The sequence below is a fragment of the Pleurodeles waltl genome, chromosome 1_2 (genome assembly GCF_031143425.1).
Source record: "Pleurodeles waltl isolate 20211129_DDA chromosome 1_2, aPleWal1.hap1.20221129, whole genome shotgun sequence".
Classification (NCBI taxonomy): Eukaryota; Metazoa; Chordata; class Amphibia; order Caudata; family Salamandridae; genus Pleurodeles; species Pleurodeles waltl.
In genome coordinates, this window is record NC_090437.1 from 337,625,220 (window position 1) to 337,646,835 (window position 21,616).

At 47.6% G+C, this 21,616-nt stretch overlaps 1 protein-coding gene and 1 non-coding gene across 2 annotated transcripts in view; both read left to right on the plus strand.

Moving 5' to 3' along the window:
• The window catches only part of HAUS6 (HAUS augmin like complex subunit 6), a 356,865-nt gene that overhangs the window by 207,013 nt on the left and 128,236 nt on the right, over window positions 1–21,616 (plus strand). The window contains exon 16 of the mRNA XM_069239436.1: window positions 1,378–1,435. Within this exon, the coding sequence (XP_069095537.1) occupies window positions 1,378–1,435 (58 nt within the window). The remainder of the gene's footprint in view (window positions 1–1,377; window positions 1,436–21,616) is intronic.
• Window positions 1,173–1,302, plus strand: LOC138257646 (small Cajal body-specific RNA 8). Its single transcript, XR_011198389.1, has one exon. It is a non-coding gene; the product is annotated as a small Cajal body-specific RNA 8 (non-coding RNA).

Sequence of the window (21,616 nt, forward strand, 5' to 3'; positions counted from 1 at the left end):
TTTAAAGTCCTTTACTCGTATAAGTTCCGCCTTCATTTAATAATGATTATTATTAGTTCTCTAAATACAAACTATTGCACTTTCACACGTATTTCTTATCTAGTGAGAGTGTACGAGACAACACTTGCTTAACATCGCTGCATGCTACAGTTTAGGCCCAACAATTATTGCACCATAGTTTAGGATTCACAGATATCTAACAACAATGCTTGTAACTCCCATCAAGAGGCCCTGCACTACTCTTGTTGCTTGCCATTGTCCTATCCAGCACTCTGCACTTGAAGGATATATTCCTGGCCCTGACCACTTAATATCATTGACTTCCTGCACAATCACTGCACTGCCTTACATGTCAGTTTTGTAGTGAATTTGTTTCTGAATTTGACCTGACCAGTGAGAAGAACTTGTCATAGAGATTGGCCTTTCTTGTCACAAATGTGCATTTCACAAAAATATCATTTGTGGAAAAAAGTTTCCTGTGGGATGTTCCCCCAAAGTAATTGACAAACAGAAGAAGAGTTAGGAGTGTAGGTTGTCATTAATGGCATCCATGTACTCTGGTGACTTCTCTCCTTCCCCAAACAATGGCCTGGAGCTGTACGGAGCTCCTAGCCTTTCTGAACGCTACAGGGAGGGGGAGGATCTTCTCTCTCAGTAATGGTGCTTGGTGTCTTTCCTGTGGCCTAGTCCCTGTTGCAGAGTCCTGTTTCTTTTTGTTGAAAAGTTAGCCAAAGCCATTTTGGCCACAGCATTAGAATCCTTCATCTGGCTTGAATGCGCTCTCAAATTCTTTCTGTTTATCAAAGGAAGTGATTTTGTGTTGGCACTGGGATCTTACATTTTGGATTTCTTTCGTTTGGATTTTAAAACTTTGTGTTATCCAGCCTGGTACCAAGAAAGTGATCCTTAAGGGTCATGCATCTGTAGGGGAAACTTGATGGTACATTTGAGTGGATGTTGGGGTGAAGGTAGTAATAACCATACAGCCCTAAACCTATCCTTAATTCACATATATTGTAAAATATTTGTGTGTTTTTAAGGTGTTACAATGTGATCTTCATTCAAAGAGTATTTCCTAAGTTGCATGACTCTACAGAGGTTACACTTCTTAAAGGTCTGTTCGAAGTTAATAAATGTCCTGTTTGAATTAATGTGCATGCCTTGATAATGCACGGGAGATTGATACACAGATGTAGCTGAGACTGCTTCACTTGTCACAATATCTCCCTATAATAACGATGCTTTCTGATGACCGGGGCGAACTGAGAGAAATCGCAACGGACAGATACGAAGCACACAATAAAAATTTTAATGGTCCAAAAAGTTGCTAATTTTGTTTAGAGTTTTAATTAATTAATGTATTTTGTTTTATTTTAGGATTTTTTCAGTTGCACAGCTGACACCTGGTAAAAGCCCTCGAAGATTACCTGAAACGGTAAATGATTTTTTTGCACTGAACCTAGTATTTTATTTTAAAGTTATTTTTGTTTGACATCTCAAATATCTCATTGCTTTTTTATTAGTTTTTATTTTATTTTAGAAAACCATAAAAGTACAACACAACTTGTAATTAAATATACAATAAAAACATGTATCTCCATTTACAGTACAAGAACAGTCACAATTGAGAACCCTCATTCATGGTAGTTTTTTTTTTTTTTTTTTTTTTACAAAGTTCTGGCAGTACTTAAAGTGCACATGCAGCCATGTAATGGGGAAAGTACGTATGTTAAACTTTTTAAGAGTATATCTCCAACCACAGTGCAAAAACCAAGAGTAATCATAATTAAAACCATCATTCATGTACATGTTGTTACAAAGTGCAAACAGTAAAGATCAGGAAATGCACATATAGCATATGAAAGAGAAAGGGAATTTTTTTTTTCACCCTAATTATGGGTTTTGGTGAAAGAGCAAAAATTGAGCTGTCACTGACTGAAACCAATCCTAGAGTTACATATGTGTTTCTTGAGAAAGCTACCCTCTAAGGTATACAATGAAACAAGCATCTATTTGAGAATATAGGGCCTCGTCGAGTTTCAAAGATCTATTTTGCCAAGCCCAATTAAAGTACCTAGAAATGGCAAAAACAACTTGCTCAATTGTCACACCTCAGGTGTCCGAGGATACACAAAAGCGTAGGATTCTTAAAAGTCTAGAAATAGGAACGGTACACCTTTATATTTGGAGTCAGATAAGCAGAACAGAAGAATAAGAAATGTTCTTATGTCTCTGGTAAGAAGTGGCAGAGGGGATGGTAAATGGGTAAGGTGGTGTCCTTAGCCATCTAGCTGTAATTGTTTTAAGAGGTAGGTTACCAATTCTATTTGTTTTTGTTTACGTAGCTGTGCCTGATCCTAATAAGATATGGATTAAAGCTGTGGGTACATTTATAAAGGGGGAACTTTGCAGTGAGGCCCTTATCATTTTGGTCATTCCATAGCCTGAATAACTTGCAGTCTCAGAAGATATTCTTCACCCTTAAGGTTATGGCTTATCCCATTGTCATTTGGCATAATTCCTTTAATAATTGCACAAAGATGTGTGATCGTACTAAATAAGCAAAGGAGTGAAAAATGCTTTTATCTAGCTCTATAATTTCGATTCGACCCTCACTATAAGGAGACAGTTCCACTGTTGTCCAAAGTTGTATCCAATATTTTAGTATTTTTAAGAGCACCACTAAATCGACCCTAATCAGTGCTAGATCAAATTAAATGGGTATCAAGGGTGTTCTTAGGTAAATTAAACATTGACCTGATGAATGTATTTCCTGCTAAGACCAAAGGAGAGGTGTCAGCTCTGCCCCATATCTTTGCTCCCTCGGTTGCCCAGTAAGATATTTTGCCCTACAGACTTCAAGGACTTGCAAGGCTGTTGTGCTAGAAGTAGCTTCGAATTTCCTTACAACAGCTGTCACCCTATGTTGCAGTAGAACCCTGCTTTTATCTATCTGTTGGGCCCAAGAGGAATTGTCAGCAAATCTCAAGCCCAGATAGTCAAAGCTTTTTTACTTGTTCTATGGGTGCACCCTCCACCAGCATCTTGCTTCTGAAAGAACAATGGGGCTTATTTGCCATCAATTTAGATTTTGCAGCATTTATCTCGAGGCCCCTAGTTGTGCAAAAGGAGGCAAACTGGTCCAAGAGAACCTGGAGGCCCAGTGGAGTTCTGGAGAGCAACAATGTATCAGTGAAAATCAGTACCAGGGTACTGATTCCTGCAGATTTCGAGGCATCATGATTACTATTGTCCAGCCACGCCACCACACCATTAATGTATAGACAGGACAACGTGGGGGCCACAACACACCCCTGCCTTACTCCACAGTTTGAGATTCTTGGGGTAAGATCTCAACCAGTTCGCCATCGTATTTGGCAATTGATTTCGGAGTGTAAGGTTATAAAGATCCTTAGTAGGTCATCCGAGATGCCAGAATTCCCCAGCACTTTCCAAAGATTTTCCCTAGGGACAAGGTCAACAGTGGCCCTCGTATGCATGAAGTCCACATGTATGTTGTCCCACTTCAAGTCAACATGCTTCTAACATATTGTCTTAAAGCAAAACACCTAATCCAGCGTACTGATCTTAACTCCAAGTCCTGATTGAGAATGGGATAGGATGTGGTAATCTGCAATCCATGCCAGGAGTCTAGAGAGGACCTGTCTGCAAAATAATTTTTGGGCTATTATCAATGAGGACTAATCTGCGTATTGTTGGTGTAAGGAAATGCCTCCTTGGCATGGTTACCCCTGACTTTTTGCCTTTGCTGATGCTATGTTTTGATTTGAAAGTGTGCTGAGGCCTGCTGTAGGAAGTTGGCTCTGTATGCACTATTTCAAAGTAAGGAATAGTATGCACAGAGTCCAAGGGGTTCTCCTTAGAGGTAAGATAGTGGCAAAAAGAGATAATACTAATGCTCTATTTTGTGGTAGTGTGGTCGAGCAGTAGGCTTATCAAAGGAGTAGTGTTAAGCATTTGTTGTACATACACACAGGAATAAATGAAGAACACACACTCGGAGACAAATCCAGGCCAATAGGTTTTGTTATAGAAAAATATATTTTCTTAGTTTATTTTAAGAACCACAGGTTCAAATTCTACATGTAATATCTCATTTGAAAGGTATTGCAGGTAAGTACTTTAGGAACTTTGAATAATCCCAGTAGCATATATACTTTTTTCATAAAACACAATAAGCTGTTTTAAAAGTGGACACTTAGTGCAATTTTCACAGTTCCTGGGAGAGGTAAAGTAATGTTAGTTTTTGCAGGTAAGTAAACCACCTACGAGGTTAAGATTGGGGTCCAAGGTAGCCCACCGTTGGGGGTTCAGAGCAACCCCAAAGTCACCACACCAGCAGCTCAGGGCCGGTCAGGTGCAGAGTTCAAAGTGGTGCCCAAAACGCATAGGCTTCAATGGAGAGAAGGGGGTGCCCCGGTTCCAGTCTGCCAGCAGGTAAGTACCCGTGTCTTCGGAGGGCAGACCAGGGGGGTTTTGTAGGGCACCGGGGGGGACACAAGTCCACACAGAAAGTACACCCTCAGCGGCGCGGGGGCGGCCGGGTGCAGTGTGCAAACAAGCGTCGGGTTCGCAATGTAAATCAATGGGAGACCAAGGGGTCTCTTCAGCGGTGCAGGCAGGCAAGGGGGGGGGGGGGGGGGGGCTCCTCGGGGTAGCCACCACCTGGGCAAGGGAGAGGGCCTCCTGGGGGTCACTCCTGCACTGAAGTTCCGATCCTTCAGGTACTGGGGGCTGCGGGTGCAGGGTTTTTTCCAGCCGTCTGGATTTTAGAGTCAGGCAGTCGCGGTCAGGGGGAGCCTCGGAATTCCCTCTGCAGGCGTCGCTGTGGGGGCTCAGGGGGGACAACTTTGGTTACTCAGTCTCGGAGTCGCCGGAGGGTCCTCCCTGAAGTGTTGTTTCTCCACCAGTCGAGTCGGGGTCGCCGGGTGCAGTGTTGCAAGTCTCACGCTTCTTGCGGGGATTGCAGGGGTCTTTAAATCTGCTCCTCTGAAACAAAGTTGCAGTCTTTTTGGAGCAGGTCCTCTGTCCTCGGGAGTTTCTTGTTCCTCTTGAAGCAGGGCAGTCCTCTGAGGATTCAGAGGTTGCTGGTCCTGGAGAAAGCGTCGCTGGAGCAGGTTTCTTTAGAAGGCAGGAGACAGGCCAGTAGGACTGGGGCCAAAGCAGTTGGTGTCTTCTTTCTTCTTCTGCAGGGGTTTTCAGCTCAGCAGTCTTCTTCTTCGGTAAGTTGCAGGAATCTAAATCTTTAGGTTCAGGGAAGCCCTTAAATACTAAATTTAAGGGCGTGTTTAGGTCTGTGGGGTTAGTAGCCAATGGCTACTAGCCCTGAGATGGGGGTACACTCTTTGTGCCTCCTCCCAAGGGGAGGGGGTCACATTCCTATCCCTATTGGGGGAATCCTCCATCTGCAAGATGGAGGATTTCTAAAAGTTAGTCACCTCAGCTCAGGACACCTTAGGGGCTGTCCTGACTGGCCAGTGACTCCTCCTTGTTATTCTCATTATCTCCTCCGGCCTTGCCGCCAAAAGTGGGACCGTGGCCGGAGGGGGTGGGCAACTCCATTAGCTGGAGTGCCCTGCGGTGCTGGAACAAAGGGGGTAAGCCTTTGAGGCTCACCGCCAGGTGTTACAGCTCCTGCCTGGGGGAGGTGATAGCATCTCCACCCAGTGCAGGCTTTGTTACAGGCCACAGAGTGACAAAGGCCCTCTCCCCATGTGGCCAGCAACATGTCTCGAGTGTGGCAGGCTGCTAGAACCAGTCAGCTTACACGGGTAGTTGGATTAGGTTTCAGGGGGCACCTCTAAGGTGCCCTCTGGGGTGTATTTTACAATAAAATGTACACTGGCATCAGGGTGCATTTATTGTGCTGAGAAGTTTGATACCAAACTTCCCAGTTTTCAGTGTAGCCATTATGGTGCTGTGGAGTCCGTGTTTGACAGACTCCCAGACCATATACTCTTATGGCTACCTTGCACTTACAATGTCTAAGGTTTGGCTTAGACACTGTAGGGGCACAGTGCTCATGCACTGGTGCCCTCACCTATGGTATAGTGCACCCTGCCTTAGGGCTGTAAGGCCTACTAGAGGGGTGACTTATTTATACTGCATAGGCAGTGTGAGGTTGGCATGGCACCCTGAGGGGAGTGCCATGTCGACTTACTCGTTTTGTCCTCCCCAGCACACACAAGCTGGCAAGCAGTGTGTCTGTGCTGAGTGAGGGGTCCCCAGGGTGGCATAAGATATGCTGCAGCCCCTAGAGACCTTCCCTGGCATCAGGGCCCTTGGTACCAGGGGTACCAGTTACAAGGGACTTACCTGGAGGCCAGGGTGTGCCAATTGTGGAATCAAAAGTACAGGTTAGGGAAAGAACACTGATGCTGGGGCCTGGTTAGCAGGCCTCAGCACACTTTCAATTTAAAACATAGCATCAGCAAAGGCAAAAAGTCAGGGGGTAACCATGCCAAGGAGGCATTTCCTTACACAAACCCCCCCCCCCAACGAAAGAGGATGAGACTAACCTTTCCCAAGAGAGTCTTCATTTTCTAAGTGGAAGAACCTGGAAAGGCCATCTGCATTGGCATGGGCAGTCCCAGGTCTGTGTTCCACTATAAAGTCCATTCCCTATAGGGAGATGGACCACCTCAACAGTTTTGGATTTTCACCTTTCATTTGCATCAGCCATCTGAGAGGTCTGTAGTCAGTCTGAACTAGGAAGTGAGTACCAAAGAGGTATGGTCTCAGCTTCTTCAGGGACCCAACCACAGCAAAGGCCTCCCTCTCAATGGCACTCCAACACTACTCCCTGGGGAGTAACCTCCTGCTAATGAAAGCAACAGGCTGGTCAAGGCCATCATCATTTGTTTGGGACAAAACTGCCCCTATCCCATGTTCAGAGGCATCAGTCTGCACAATGAACTGCTTGGAGTAATCTGGAGCTTTTAGAACTGGTGCTGTGCACATTGCTTGTTTCAGGGTGTCAAAGGCCTGTTGGCATTCTACCGTCCAGTTTACTTTCTTGGGCATTTTCTTGGAGGTGAGTTCTGTGAGGGCTGTCACAATGGATCCATATCCCTTCACAAACCTCCTATAGTACCCAGTCAAGCCAAGGAATGCCCTGACTTGAGTCTGGGTTTTTGGAGCTGCCCAGTCCAGAATAGTCTGGATCTTGGGCTGGAGTGGCTGAACTTGGCCTCCACCTACAAGGTGTCCCAAGTAAACCACAGTTCCCTGCCCTATCTGGCATTTGGATGCCTTGATAGAGAGGCCTGCAGATTGGAGAGCCTTCAAAACCCTCTTCAGGTGGACCAGGTGATCCTGCCAGTTGGAGCTAAAGACAGCAATATCGTCAAGATAAGCTGCACTAAAGGACTCCAAGCCAGCAAGGACTTGATTCACCAACCTTTGGAAGGTGGCAAGGGCATTCTTTAAACCAAAGGGCATAACAGTGAACTGATAATGCCCATCAGGTGTGGAGAATGCTGTCTTTTGTTTTGCTCCAGGTGCCATTTTGATTTGCCAGTACCCTGCTGTTAAGTCAAAGGTACTTAAGAATTTGGCAGCCCCTAATTTGTCTATCAGCTCATCAGCTCTAGGAATGGGATGGGCATCTGTCTTAGTGACAGAATTAAGTCCTCTGTAGTCCACACAAAACCTCATCTCTCTTTCCATCTTTGGTGTGAGGTTTGGGGACTAAGACCACTGGGCTAGCCCAGGGGCTGTCAGAGTGCTCAATTACTCCCAATTCCTGCATCTTGTGGACTTCCACCTTGATGCTTTCCTTAACTTGATCAGACTGTCTGAATATTTTGTTTTTGACAGGCATGCGGTCTCCTGTGTCCACATCATGGGTACACAGGTGTGTCTGACCAGGGGTTAGGGAAAAGAGCTCAGCAAACTGCTGCAGGACTTTCCTACAGTCAGATTGCTGTTGGCCAGAGAGGGTGTCTGAATAGATCACTCCATCTACTGAGCCATCATTAGGGTTTGATGACAGAAGATCAGGGAGAGGTTCACTCTCAGCTTCCTGATCCTCATCTGTTACCATTAACAGATTTACATCAGCCCTGTCATGGAAGAGCTTAAGGCGGTTCACATGGATCACCCTCTTGGGGCTCCTGCTTGTGCCCAGGTCCACCAGGTAGGTGACCTGACTCTTCCTCTCTAGCACTGGGTAAGGGCCACTCCATTTGTCCTGAAGTGCCCTGGGAGCCACAGGCTCCAAAACCCAGACTTTCTGCCCTGGTTGAAATTCAACCAGTGCAGCCTTTTGGTCATACCAAAACTTCTGGAGCTGTTGGCTGGCCTCAAGGTTTTTACTTGCCTTTTCCATGTACTCTGCCATCCTTGAGCGAAGGCCAAGTACATAGTCCACTATGTCTTGTTTAGGCTCATGAAGAGGTCTCTCCCAGCCTTCTTTCACAAGAGCTAGTAGTCCCCTTACAGGGTGGCCAAACAGAAGTTCAAAGGGTGAGAATCCTACTCTCTTCTGAGGCACCTCTCTGTAAGCGAAGAGCAGACATGGCAAGAGGACATCCCATCTCCTTTTGAGTTTTTCTGGGAGCCCCATGATCATGCCCTTTAATGTCTTGTTGAATCTCTCCTCAAGGCCATTAGTTTGTGGATGATAGGGTGTAGTGAATTTATAAGTCACTCCACACTCATTCCACATGTGTTTCAGGTATGCTGACATGAAGTTGGTACCTCTGTCAGACACCACCGCCTTAGGGAAGCCCACTCTGGTAACGATACCAATGAGGGCCTTGGCTACTGCAGGGGCAGTAGTCGACCTAAGGGGAATAGCTTCAGGATACCTAGTAGCATGATCCATTACTACTAGGATGTACATATTTCCTGAGGCTGTGGGAGGTTCAAGTGGACCCACTATGTCCACACCCACTCTTTCAAAGGGGACCCCCACCACTGGAAGTGGAATGAGGGGGGCCTTTGGATGCCCACCTGTCTTACCACTGGCTTGACGGGTGGTACAGGAGACACAAAACTCCTTAACTTTCTGGGACATATTGGGCCAGTAGAAGTGGTTGACTAGTCTCTCCCACGTCTTGGTTTGTCCCAAATGCCCAGCAAGGGGAATATCATGGGCTAAGGTCAGTATGAACTCTCTGAACTCCTGAGGCACTACCACTCTCCTAGTGGCACCAGGTTTGGGATCTCTTGCCTCAGTGTACAGGAGCCCATCTTCCCAATAAGACCCTATGTGTTCCAGTTTTGTTGCCATTGGACTCTTCAGCAGCTTGCTGCCTAAGGCCTTCAAGAGAGGGACAGGTTTCTTGCCCCTTACACAACTGCTCCATTGAGGGTCCCCCTGGGCCTAAGAGCTCAACCTGATAAGGTTCTAACTCCATAGGCTCAGTTCCCTCAGAGGGCAGAACTTCTTCCTGAGAAGAGAGGTTCTCTTTTTGTTGTTGTGTTGCAGCTGGTTTCCCAGCTGACTTTCCTTTTCTTTTGGTAGGCTGGGCCCTTTTTCCAGACTCCAGCTCTACTTTTTCACCCTGAGCCTTGCACTGTGCCCTTGTCTTGACACACACCAGTTCAGGGATACCCAGCATGGCTGCATGGGTTTTCAGTTCTACCTCAGCCCATGCTGAGGACTCCAGGTCATTTCCAAGCAAACAGTCTACTGGGATATTTGAGGAGACCACCACCTGTTTCAGGCCATTGACTCCTCCCCACTCTAAAGTTACCATAGCCATGGGATGTACTTTAGTCTGATTGTCAGCGTTGGTGACTGGATAAGTTTGTCCAGCCAGGTATTGACCAGGGGAAACCAGTTTCTCTGTCACCATGGTGACACTGGCACCTGTATCCCTCAGGCCTTCTACACTTGTCCCATTAATTAAGAGCTGCTGCCTGTATTTTTGCATGTTAGGAGGCCAGGCAGCCAGTGTGGCTAAATCCACCCCACCCTCAGAGACTAATGTAGCTTCAGTGTGACACCTGATTTGCTCTGGGCACACTGTTGATCCCACTTGGAGACTGGCCATTCCAGTTTTAGCTGGAGTGGAGTTAGAAGTGGTACTGTTCTTGGGCCAGGCCTTGTCTCTAGTTTGGTGTCCAGGCTGATTACAGCTACGACACCAGGCCTTTTTGGGATCAAAGTTTTTACCCTTGTACCCAAAATTGGTTTGTGAAGAGGCTCTGGGCCCACCCTCCTATGCAGGTTTTTGGGGGCCTGTAGAAGACTCTTTACTATTTTTGTTTTTGGCTGTCTCACCACCCTTCCCCTGGAGAGGTTTTGTGACCCCTTTCTTTTGGTCACCCCCTGTGGAAGTCTTGGACACCCTAGTCTTGACCCAATGGTCCGCCTTCTTTCCCAATTCTTGGGGAGAAATTGGTCCTAGGTCTACCAGATGCTGATGCAGTTTATCATTGAAACAATTACTTAATAGGTGTTCTTTCACAAATAAATTGTACAGCCCATCATAATTACTTACACCACTGCCTTGAATCCAACCATCTAGTGTTTTTACTGAGTAGTCTACAAAGTCAACCCAGGTCTGGCTCGAGGATTTTTGAGCCCCCCTGAATCTAATCCTATACTCCTCAGTGGAGAATCCAAAGCCCTCAATCAGGGTACCCTTCATGAGGTCATAAGATTCTGCATCTTTTCCAGAGAGTGTGAGGAGTCTATCCCTACACTTCCCTGTGAACATTTCCCAAAGGAGAGCACCCCAGTGAGATTTGTTCACTTTTCTGGTTACACAAGCCCTCGCAAAAGCTGTGAACCATTTGGTGATGTCATCACCATCTTCATATTTAGTTACAATCCCTTTAGGGGTTTTCAACATGTCAGGAGAATCTCTGACCCTAGTTATGTTGCTGCCACCATTGATGGGTCCTAGGCCCATCTCTTGTCTTTCCCTTTCTATGGCTAGGATCTGTTTTTCCAAAGCCAATCTTTTGGCCATCCTGGCTAACTGGATGTCCTCTTCACTGGAGTTATCCTCAGTGATTTCAGAGATGTTGGTCCCTCCTGTGAGGGGAGCAGCATCTCTGACTATTATGTTTGGAATCAGGGCTTGAGAGGCCCTGTTCTCCCTAAATAGGACTGGTAGGGGGGAATCTCCTTCCAAGTCACTATCATCATCCTCTGTGTTGCCATCCTCAGAGGGGTTGGCCTTTTCAAACTCTGCCAACAGCTCCTGGAGCTGTAGTTTGGAAGGTCTGGGGCCCATTGTTATTTTCTTTATTTTAGTGACCTTAGCTCCCTCATCTTAAGATGGAGGTAAGGTGTGGTGTCGAGTTCCACCACATTCACATCTGTACTAGACATTATGTTTCTAAAAGTTGGAGTACTTTTTAAGAATCTAAAACTAGTTCTAGGTTCTAATTCAAACTTTCACAAACTTTTAAACTCTAAAAGAAATGCTAAACCGGATCTAACACAAGGCCCTAGCAGGTCTTTTAAGAATTTAGAAAAATAGTTAAAATTGCAAAAAATCAATTTATAATGACAATTTTTGGAATTTGTCGTGTGATCAGGTATTGGCTGAGTAGTCCAGCAAATGCAAAGTCTTGTACCCCACCGCTGATCCACCAATGTAGGAAGTTGGCTCTGTATGCACTATTTCAAAGTAAGGAATAGTATGCACAGAGTCCAAGGGTTCCCCTTAGAGGCAAGATAGTGGCAAAAAGAGATAATACTAATGCTCTATTTTGTGGTAGTGTGGTCGAGCAGTAGGCTTATCAAAGGAGTAGTGTTAAGCATTTGTTGTACATACACACAGGAATAAATGAAGAACACACACTCAGAGACAAATCCAGGACAATAGGTTTTGTTATAGAAAAATATATTTTCTTAGTTTATTTTAAGAACCACAGGTTCAAATTCTACATGTAATATCTCATTTGAAAGGTATTGCAGGTAAGTACTTTAGGAACTTTGAATAATCACAGTAGCATATATACTTTTTTCATAAAAAACAATAAGCTGTTTCAAAAGTGGACACAGTGCAATTTTCACAGTTCCTGGGGGAGGTAAAGTAATGTTAGTTTTTGCAGGTAAGTAAACCACCTACGAGGTTAAGATTGGGGTCCAAGGTAGCCCACCGTTGGGGGTTCAGAGCAACCCCAAAGTCACCACACCAGCAGCTCAGGGCCGGTCAGGTGCAGAGTTCAAAGTGGTGCCCAAAACGCATAGGCTTCAATGGAGAGAAGGGGGTGCCCCGGTTCCAGTCTGCCAGCAGGTAAGTACCCGTGTCTTCGGAGGGCAGACCAGGGGGGTTTTGTAGGGCACCGGGGGGGACACAAGTCCACACAGAAAGTACACCCTCAGCGGCGCGGGGGGGCCGGGTGCAGTGTGCAAACAAGCGTCGGGTTCGCAATGTAAATCAATGGGAGACCAAGGGGTCTCTTCAGCGGTGCAGGCAGGCAAGGGGGGGGGGGGGGGGGCTCCTCGGGGTAGCCACCACCTGGGCAAGGGAGAGGGCCTCCTGGGGGTCACTCCTGCACTGAAGTTCCGATCCTTCAGGTACTGGGGGCTGCGGGTGCAGGGTTTTTTCCAGCCGTCTGGATTTTAGAGTCAGGCAGTCGCGGTCAGGGGGAGCCTCGGAATTCCCTCTGCAGGCGTCGCTGTGGGGGCTCAGGGGGGACAACTTTGGTTACTCAGTCTCGGAGTCGCCGGAGGGTCCTCCCTGAGGTGTTGTTTCTCCACCAGTCGAGTCGGGGTCGCCGGGTGCAGTGTTGCAAGTCTCACGCTTCTTGCGGGGATTGCAGGGGTCTTTAAATCTGCTCCTCTGAAACAAAGTTGCAGTCTTTTTGGAGCAGGTCCTCTGTCCTCGGGAGTTTCTTGTTCCTCTTGAAGCAGGGCAGTCCTCTGAGGATTCAGAGGTTGCTGGTCCTGGAGAAAGCGTCGCTGGAGCAGGTTTCTTTAGAAGGCAGGAGACAGGCCAGTAGGACTGGGGCCAAAGCAGTTGGTGTCTTCTTTCTTCTTCTGCAGGGGTTTTCAGCTCAGCAGTCTTCTTCTTCGGTAAGTTGCAGGAATCTAAATCTTTAGGTTCAGGGAAGCCCTTAAATACTAAATTTAAGGGCGTGTTTAGGTCTGTGGGGTTAGTAGCCAATGGCTACTAGCCCTGAGATGGGGGTACACTCTTTGTGCCTCCTCCCAAGGGGAGGGGGTCACATTCCTATCCCTATTGGGGGAATCCTCCATCTGCAAGATGGAGGATTTCTAAAAGTTAGTCACCTCAGCTCAGGACACCTTAGGGGCTGTCCTGACTGGCCAGTGACTCCTCCTTGTTATTCTCATTATCTCCTCCGGCCTTGCCGCCAAAAGTGGGACCGTGGCCGGAGGGGGTGGGCAACTCCATTAGCTGGAGTGCCCTGCGGTGCTGGAACAAAGGGGGTAAGCCTTTGAGGCTCACCGCCAGGTGTTACGGCTCCTGCCTGGGGGAGGTGATAGCATCTCCACCCAGTGCAGGCTTTGTTACAGGCCACAGAGTGACAAAGGCCCTCTCCCCATGTGGCCAGCAACATGTCTCGAGTGTGGCAGGCTGCTAGAACCAGTCAGCTTACACGGGTAGTTGGATTAGGTTTCAGGGGGCACCTCTAAGGTGCCCTCTGGGGTGTATTTTACAATAAAATGTACACTGGCATCAGGGTGCATTTATTGTGCTGAGAAGTTTGATACCAAACTTCCCAGTTTTCAGTGTAGCCATTATGGTGCTGTGGAGTCCGTGTTTGACAGACTCCCAGACCATATACTCTTATGGCTACCTTGCACTTACAATGTCTAAGGTTTGGCTTAGACACTGTAGGGGCACAGTGCTCATGCACTGGTGCCCTCACCTATGGTATAGTGCACCCTGCCTTAGGGCTGTAAGGCCTACTAGAGGGGTGACTTATTTATACTGCATAGGCAGTGTGAGGTTGGCATGGCACCCTGAGGGGAGTGCCATGTCGACTTACTCGTTTTGTCCTCCCCAGCACACACAAGCTGGCAAGCAGTGTGTCTGTGCTGAGTGAGGGGTCCCCAGGGTGGCATAAGATATGCTGCAGCCCCTAGAGACCTTCCCTGGCATCAGGGCCCTTGGTACCAGGGGTACCAGTTACAAGGGACTTACCTGGAGGCCAGGGTGTGCCAATTGTGGAATCAAAAGTACAGGTTAGGGAAAGAACACTGATGCTGGGGCCTGGTTAGCAGGCCTCAGCACACTTTCAATTTAAAACATAGCATCAGCAAAGGCAAAAAGTCAGGGGGTAACCATGCCAAGGAGGCATTTCCTTACACAAACCCCCCCCCCAACGAAAGAGGATGAGACTAACCTTTCCCAAGAGAGTCTTCATTTTCTAAGTGGAAGAACCTGGAAAGGCCATCTGCATTGGCATGGGCAGTCCCAGGTCTGTGTTCCACTATAAAGTCCATTCCCTATAGGGAGATGGACCACCTCAACAGTTTTGGATTTTCACCTTTCATTTGCATCAGCCATCTGAGAGGTCTGTAGTCAGTCTGAACTAGGAAGTGAGTACCAAAGAGGTATGGTCTCAGCTTCTTCAGGGACCCAACCACAGCAAAGGCCTCCCTCTCAATGGCACTCCAACACTACTCCCTGGGGAGTAACCTCCTGCTAATGAAAGCAACAGGCTGGTCAAGGCCATCATCATTTGTTTGGGACAAAACTGCCCCTATCCCATGTTCAGAGGCATCAGTCTGCACAATGAACTGCTTGGAGTAATCTGGAGCTTTTAGAACTGGTGCTGTGCACATTGCTTGTTTCAGGGTGTCAAAGGCCTGTTGGCATTCTACCGTCCAGTTTACTTTCTTGGGCATTTTCTTGGAGGTGAGTTCTGTGAGGGCTGTCACAATGGATCCATATCCCTTCACAAACCTCCTATAGTACCCAGTCAAGCCAAGGAATGCCCTGACTTGAGTCTGGGTTTTTGGAGCTGCCCAGTCCAGAATAGTCTGGATCTTGGGCTGGAGTGGCTGAACTTGGCCTCCACCTACAAGGTGTCCCAAGTAAACCACAGTTCCCTGCCCTATCTGGCATTTGGATGCCTTGATAGAGAGGCCTGCAGATTGGAGAGCCTTCAAAACCCTCTTCAGGTGGACCAGGTGATCCTGCCAGTTGGAGCTAAAGACAGCAATATCGTCAAGATAAGCTGCACTAAAGGACTCCAAGCCAGCAAGGACTTGATTCACCAACCTTTGGAAGGTGGCAAGGGCATTCTTTAAACCAAAGGGCATAACAGTGAACTGATAATGCCCATCAGGTGTGGAGAATGCTGTCTTTTGTTTTGCTCCAGGTGCCATTTTGATTTGCCAGTACCCTGCTGTTAAGTCAAAGGTACTTAAGAATTTGGCAGCCCCTAATTTGTCTATCAGCTCATCAGCTCTAGGAATGGGATGGGCATCTGTCTTAGTGACAGAATTAAGTCCTCTGTAGTCCACACAAAACCTCATCTCTCTTTCCATCTTTGGTGTGAGGTTTGGGGACTAAGACCACTGGGCTAGCCCAGGGGCTGTCAGAGTGCTCAATTACTCCCAATTCCTGCATCTTGTGGACTTCCACCTTGATGCTTTCCTTAACTTGATCAGACTGTCTGAATATTTTGTTTTTGACAGGCATGCGGTCTCCTGTGTCCACATCATGGGTACACAGGTGTGTCTGACCAGGGGTTAGGGAAAAGAGCTCAGCAAACTGCTGCAGGACTTTCCTACAGTCAGATTGCTGTTGGCCAGAGAGGGTGTCTGAATAGATCACTCCATCTACTGAGCCATCATTAGGGTTTGATGACAGAAGATCAGGGAGAGGTTCACTCTCAGCTTCCTGATCCTCATCTGTTACCATTAACAGATTTACATCAGCCCTGTCATGGAAGAGCTTAAGGCGGTTCACATGGATCACCCTCTTGGGGCTCCTGCTTGTGCCCAGGTCCACCAGGTAGGTGACCTGACTCTTCCTCTCTAGCACTGGGTAAGGGCCACTCCATTTGTCCTGAAGTGCCCTGGGAGCCACAGGCTCCAAAACCCAGACTTTCTGCCCTGGTTGAAATTCAACCAGTGCAGCCTTTTGGTCATACCAAAACTTCTGGAGCTGTTGGCTGGCCTCAAGGTTTTTACTTGCCTTTTCCATGTACTCTGCCATCCTTGAGCGAAGGCCAAGTACATAGTCCACTATGTCTTGTTTAGGCTCATGAAGAGGTCTCTCCCAGCCTTCTTTCACAAGAGCTAGTAGTCCCCTTACAGGGTGGCCAAACAGAAGTTCAAAGGGTGAGAATCCTACTCTCTTCTGAGGCACCTCTCTGTAAGCGAAGAGCAGACATGGCAAGAGGACATCCCATCTCCTTTTGAGTTTTTCTGGGAGCCCCATGATCATGCCCTTTAATGTCTTGTTGAATCTCTCCTCAAGGCCATTAGTTTGTGGATGATAGGGTGTAGTGAATTTATAAGTCACTCCACACTCATTCCACATGTGTTTCAGGTATGCTGACATGAAGTTGGTACCTCTGTCAGACACCACCGCCTTAGGGAAGCCCACTCTGGTAACGATACCAATGAGGGCCTTGGCTACTGCAGGGGCAGTAGTCGACCTAAGGGGAATAGCTTCAGGATACCTAGTAGCATGATCCATTACTACTAGGATGTACATATTTCCTGAGGCTGTGGGAGGTTCAAGTGGACCCACTATGTCCACACCCACTCTTTCAAAGGGGACCCCCACCACTGGAAGTGGAATGAGGGGGGCCTTTGGATGCCCACCTGTCTTACCACTGGCTTGACGGGTGGTACAGGAGACACAAAACTCCTTAACTTTCTGGGACATATTGGGCCAGTAGAAGTGGTTGACTAGTCTCTCCCACGTCTTGGTTTGTCCCAAATGCCCAGCAAGGGGAATATCATGGGCTAAGGTCAGTATGAACTCTCTGAACTCCTGAGGCACTACCACTCTCCTAGTGGCACCAGGTTTGGGATCTCTTGCCTCAGTGTACAGGAGCCCATCTTCCCAATAAGACCCTATGTGTTCCAGTTTTGTTGCCATTGGACTCTTCAGCAGCTTGCTGCCTAAGGCCTTCAAGAGAGGGACAGGTTTCTTGCCCCTTACACAACTGCTCCATTGAGGGTCCCCCTGGGCCTAAGAGCTCAACCTGATAAGGTTCTAACTCCATAGGCTCAGTTCCCTCAGAGGGCAGAACTTCTTCCTGAGAAGAGAGGTTCTCTTTTTGTTGTTGTGTTGCAGCTGGTTTCCCAGCTGACTTTCCTTTTCTTTTGGTAGGCTGGGCCCTTTTTCCAGACTCCAGCTCTACTTTTTCACCCTGAGCCTTGCACTGTGCCCTTGTCTTGACACACACCAGTTCAGGGATACCCAGCATGGCTGCATGGGTTTTCAGTTCTACCTCAGCCCATGCTGAGGACTCCAGGTCATTTCCAAGCAAACAGTCTACTGGGATATTTGAGGAGACCACCACCTGTTTCAGGCCATTGACTCCTCCCCACTCTAAAGTTACCATAGCCATGGGATGTACTTTAGTCTGATTGTCAGCGTTGGTGACTGGATAAGTTTGTCCAGCCAGGTATTGACCAGGGGAAACCAGTTTCTCTGTCACCATGGTGACACTGGCACCTGTATCCCTCAGGCCTTCTACACTTGTCCCATTAATTAAGAGCTGCTGCCTGTATTTTTGCATGTTAGGAGGCCAGGCAGCCAGTGTGGCTAAATCCACCCCACCCTCAGAGACTAATGTAGCTTCAGTGTGACACCTGATTTGCTCTGGGCACACTGTTGATCCCACTTGGAGACTGGCCATTCCAGTTTTAGCTGGAGTGGAGTTAGAAGTGGTACTGTTCTTGGGCCAGGCCTTGTCTCTAGTTTGGTGTCCAGGCTGATTACAGCTACGACACCAGGCCTTTTTGGGATCAAAGTTTTTACCCTTGTACCCAAAATTGGTTTGTGAAGAGGCTCTGGGCCCACCCTCCTATGCAGGTTTTTGGGGGCCTGTAGAAGACTCTTTACTATTTTTGTTTTTGGCTGTCTCACCACCCTTCCCCTGGAGAGGTTTTGTGACCCCTTTCTTTTGGTCACCCCCTGTGGAAGTCTTGGACACCCTAGTCTTGACCCAATGGTCCGCCTTCTTTCCCAATTCTTGGGGAGAAATTGGTCCTAGGTCTACCAGATGCTGATGCAGTTTATCATTGAAACAATTACTTAATAGGTGTTCTTTCACAAATAAATTGTACAGCCCATCATAATTACTTACACCACTGCCTTGAATCCAACCATCTAGTGTTTTTACTGAGTAGTCTACAAAGTCAACCCAGGTCTGGCTCGAGGATTTTTGAGCCCCCCTGAATCTAATCCTATACTCCTCAGTGGAGAATCCAAAGCCCTCAATCAGGGTACCCTTCATGAGGTCATAAGATTCTGCATCTTTTCCAGAGAGTGTGAGGAGTCTATCCCTACACTTCCCTGTGAACATTTCCCAAAGGAGAGCACCCCAGTGAGATTTGTTCACTTTTCTGGTTACACAAGCCCTCGCAAAAGCTGTGAACCATTTGGTGATGTCATCACCATCTTCATATTTAGTTACAATCCCTTTAGGGGTTTTCAACATGTCAGGAGAATCTCTGACCCTAGTTATGTTGCTGCCACCATTGATGGGTCCTAGGCCCATCTCTTGTCTTTCCCTTTCTATGGCTAGGATCTGTTTTTCCAAAGCCAATCTTTTGGCCATCCTGGCTAACTGGATGTCCTCTTCACTGGAGTTATCCTCAGTGATTTCAGAGATGTTGGTCCCTCCTGTGAGGGGAGCAGCATCTCTGACTATTATGTTTGGAATCAGGGCTTGAGAGGCCCTGTTCTCCCTAAATAGGACTGGTAGGGGGGAATCTCCTTCCAAGTCACTATCATCATCCTCTGTGTTGCCATCCTCAGAGGGGTTGGCCTTTTCAAACTCTGCCAACAGCTCCTGGAGCTGTAGTTTGGAAGGTCTGGGGCCCATTGTTATTTTCTTTATTTTAGTGACCTTAGCTCCCTCATCTTAAGATGGAGGTAAGGTGTGGTGTCGAGTTCCACCACATTCACATCTGTACTAGACATTATGTTTCTAAAAGTTGGAGTACTTTTTAAGAATCTAAAACTAGTTCTAGGTTCTAATTCAAACTTTCACAAACTTTTAAACTCTAAAAGAAATGCTAAACCGGATCTAACACAAGGCCCTAGCAGGTCTTTTAAGAATTTAGAAAAATAGTTAAAATTGCAAAAAATCAATTTATAATGACAATTTTTGGAATTTGTCGTGTGATCAGGTATTGGCTGAGTAGTCCAGCAAATGCAAAGTCTTGTACCCCACCGCTGATCCACCAATGTAGGAAGTTGGCTCTGTATGCACTATTTCAAAGTAAGGAATAGTATGCACAGAGTCCAAGGGTTCCCCTTAGAGGCAAGATAGTGGCAAAAAGAGATAATACTAATGCTCTATTTTGTGGTAGTGTGGTCGAGCAGTAGGCTTATCAAAGGAGTAGTGTTAAGCATTTGTTGTACATACACACAGGAATAAATGAAGAACACACACTCAGAGACAAATCCAGGACAATAGGTTTTGTTATAGAAAAATATATTTTCTTAGTTTATTTTAAGAACCACAGGTTCAAATTCTACATGTAATATCTCATTTGAAAGGTATTGCAGGTAAGTACTTTAGGAACTTTGAATAATCACAGTAGCATATATACTTTTTTCATAAAAAACAATAAGCTGTTTCAAAAGTGGACACAGTGCAATTTTCACAGTTCCTGGGGGAGGTAAAGTAATGTTAGTTTTTGCAGGTAAGTAAACCACCTACGAGGTTAAGATTGGGGTCCAAGGTAGCCCACCGTTGGGGGTTCAGAGCAACCCCAAAGTCACCACACCAGCAGCTCAGGGCCGGTCAGGTGCAGAGTTCAAAGTGGTGCCCAAAACGCATAGGCTTCAATGGAGAGAAGGGGGTGCCCCGGTTCCAGTCTGCCAGCAGGTAAGTACCCGTGTCTTCGGAGGGCAGACCAGGGGGGTTTTGTAGGGCACCGGGGGGGACACAAGTCCACACAGAAAGTACACCCTCAGCGGCGCGGGGGCGGCCGGGTGCAGTGTGCAAACAAGCGTCGGGTTCGCAATGTAAATCAATGGGAGACCAAGGGGTCTCTTCAGCGGTGCAGGCAGGCAAGGGGGGGGGGGGGGGGGCTCCTCGGGGTAGCCACCACCTGGGCAAGGGAGAGGGCCTCCTGGGGGTCACTCCTGCACTGAAGTTCCGATCCTTCAGGTACTGGGGGCTGCGGGTGCAGGGTTTTTTCCAGCCGTCTGGATTTTAGAGTCAGGCAGTCGCGGTCAGGGGGAGCCTCGGAATTCCCTCTGCAGGCGTCGCTGTGGGGGCTCAGGGGGGACAACTTTGGTTACTCAGTCTCGGAGTCGCCGGAGGGTCCTCCCTGAGGTGTTGTTTCTCCACCAGTCGAGTCGGGGTCGCCGGGTGCAGTGTTGCAAGTCTCACGCTTCTTGCGGGGATTGCAGGGGTCTTTAAATCTGCTCCTCTGAAACAAAGTTGCAGTCTTTTTGGAGCAGGTCCTCTGTCCTCGGGAGTTTCTTGTTCCTCTTGAAGCAGGGCAGTCCTCTGAGGATTCAGAGGTTGCTGGTCCTGGAGAAAGCGTCGCTGGAGCAGGTTTCTTTAGAAGGCAGGAGACAGGCCAGTAGGACTGGGGCCAAAGCAGTTGGTGTCTTCTTTCTTCTTCTGCAGGGGTTTTCAGCTCAGCAGTCTTCTTCTTCGGTAAGTTGCAGGAATCTAAATCTTTAGGTTCAGGGAAGCCCTTAAATACTAAATTTAAGGGCGTGTTTAGGTCTGTGGGGTTAGTAGCCAATGGCTACTAGCCCTGAGATGGGGGTACACTCTTTGTGCCTCCTCCCAAGGGGAGGGGGTCACATTCCTATCCCTATTGGGGGAATCCTCCATCTGCAAGATGGAGGATTTCTAAAAGTTAGTCACCTCAGCTCAGGACACCTTAGGGGCTGTCCTGACTGGCCAGTGACTCCTCCTTGTTATTCTCATTATCTCCTCCGGCCTTGCCGCCAAAAGTGGGACCGTGGCCGGAGGGGGTGGGCAACTCCATTAGCTGGAGTGCCCTGCGGTGCTGGAACAAAGGGGGTAAGCCTTTGAGGCTCACCGCCAGGTGTTACGGCTCCTGCCTGGGGGAGGTGATAGCATCTCCACCCAGTGCAGGCTTTGTTACAGGCCACAGAGTGACAAAGGCCCTCTCCCCATGTGGCCAGCAACATGTCTCGAGTGTGGCAGGCTGCTAGAACCAGTCAGCTTACACGGGTAGTTGGATTAGGTTTCAGGGGGCACCTCTAAGGTGCCCTCTGGGGTGTATTTTACAATAAAATGTACACTGGCATCAGGGTGCATTTATTGTGCTGAGAAGTTTGATACCAAACTTCCCAGTTTTCAGTGTAGCCATTATGGTGCTGTGGAGTCCGTGTTTGACAGACTCCCAGACCATATACTCTTATGGCTACCTTGCACTTACAATGTCTAAGGTTTGGCTTAGACACTGTAGGGGCACAGTGCTCATGCACTGGTGCCCTCACCTATGGTATAGTGCACCCTGCCTTAGGGC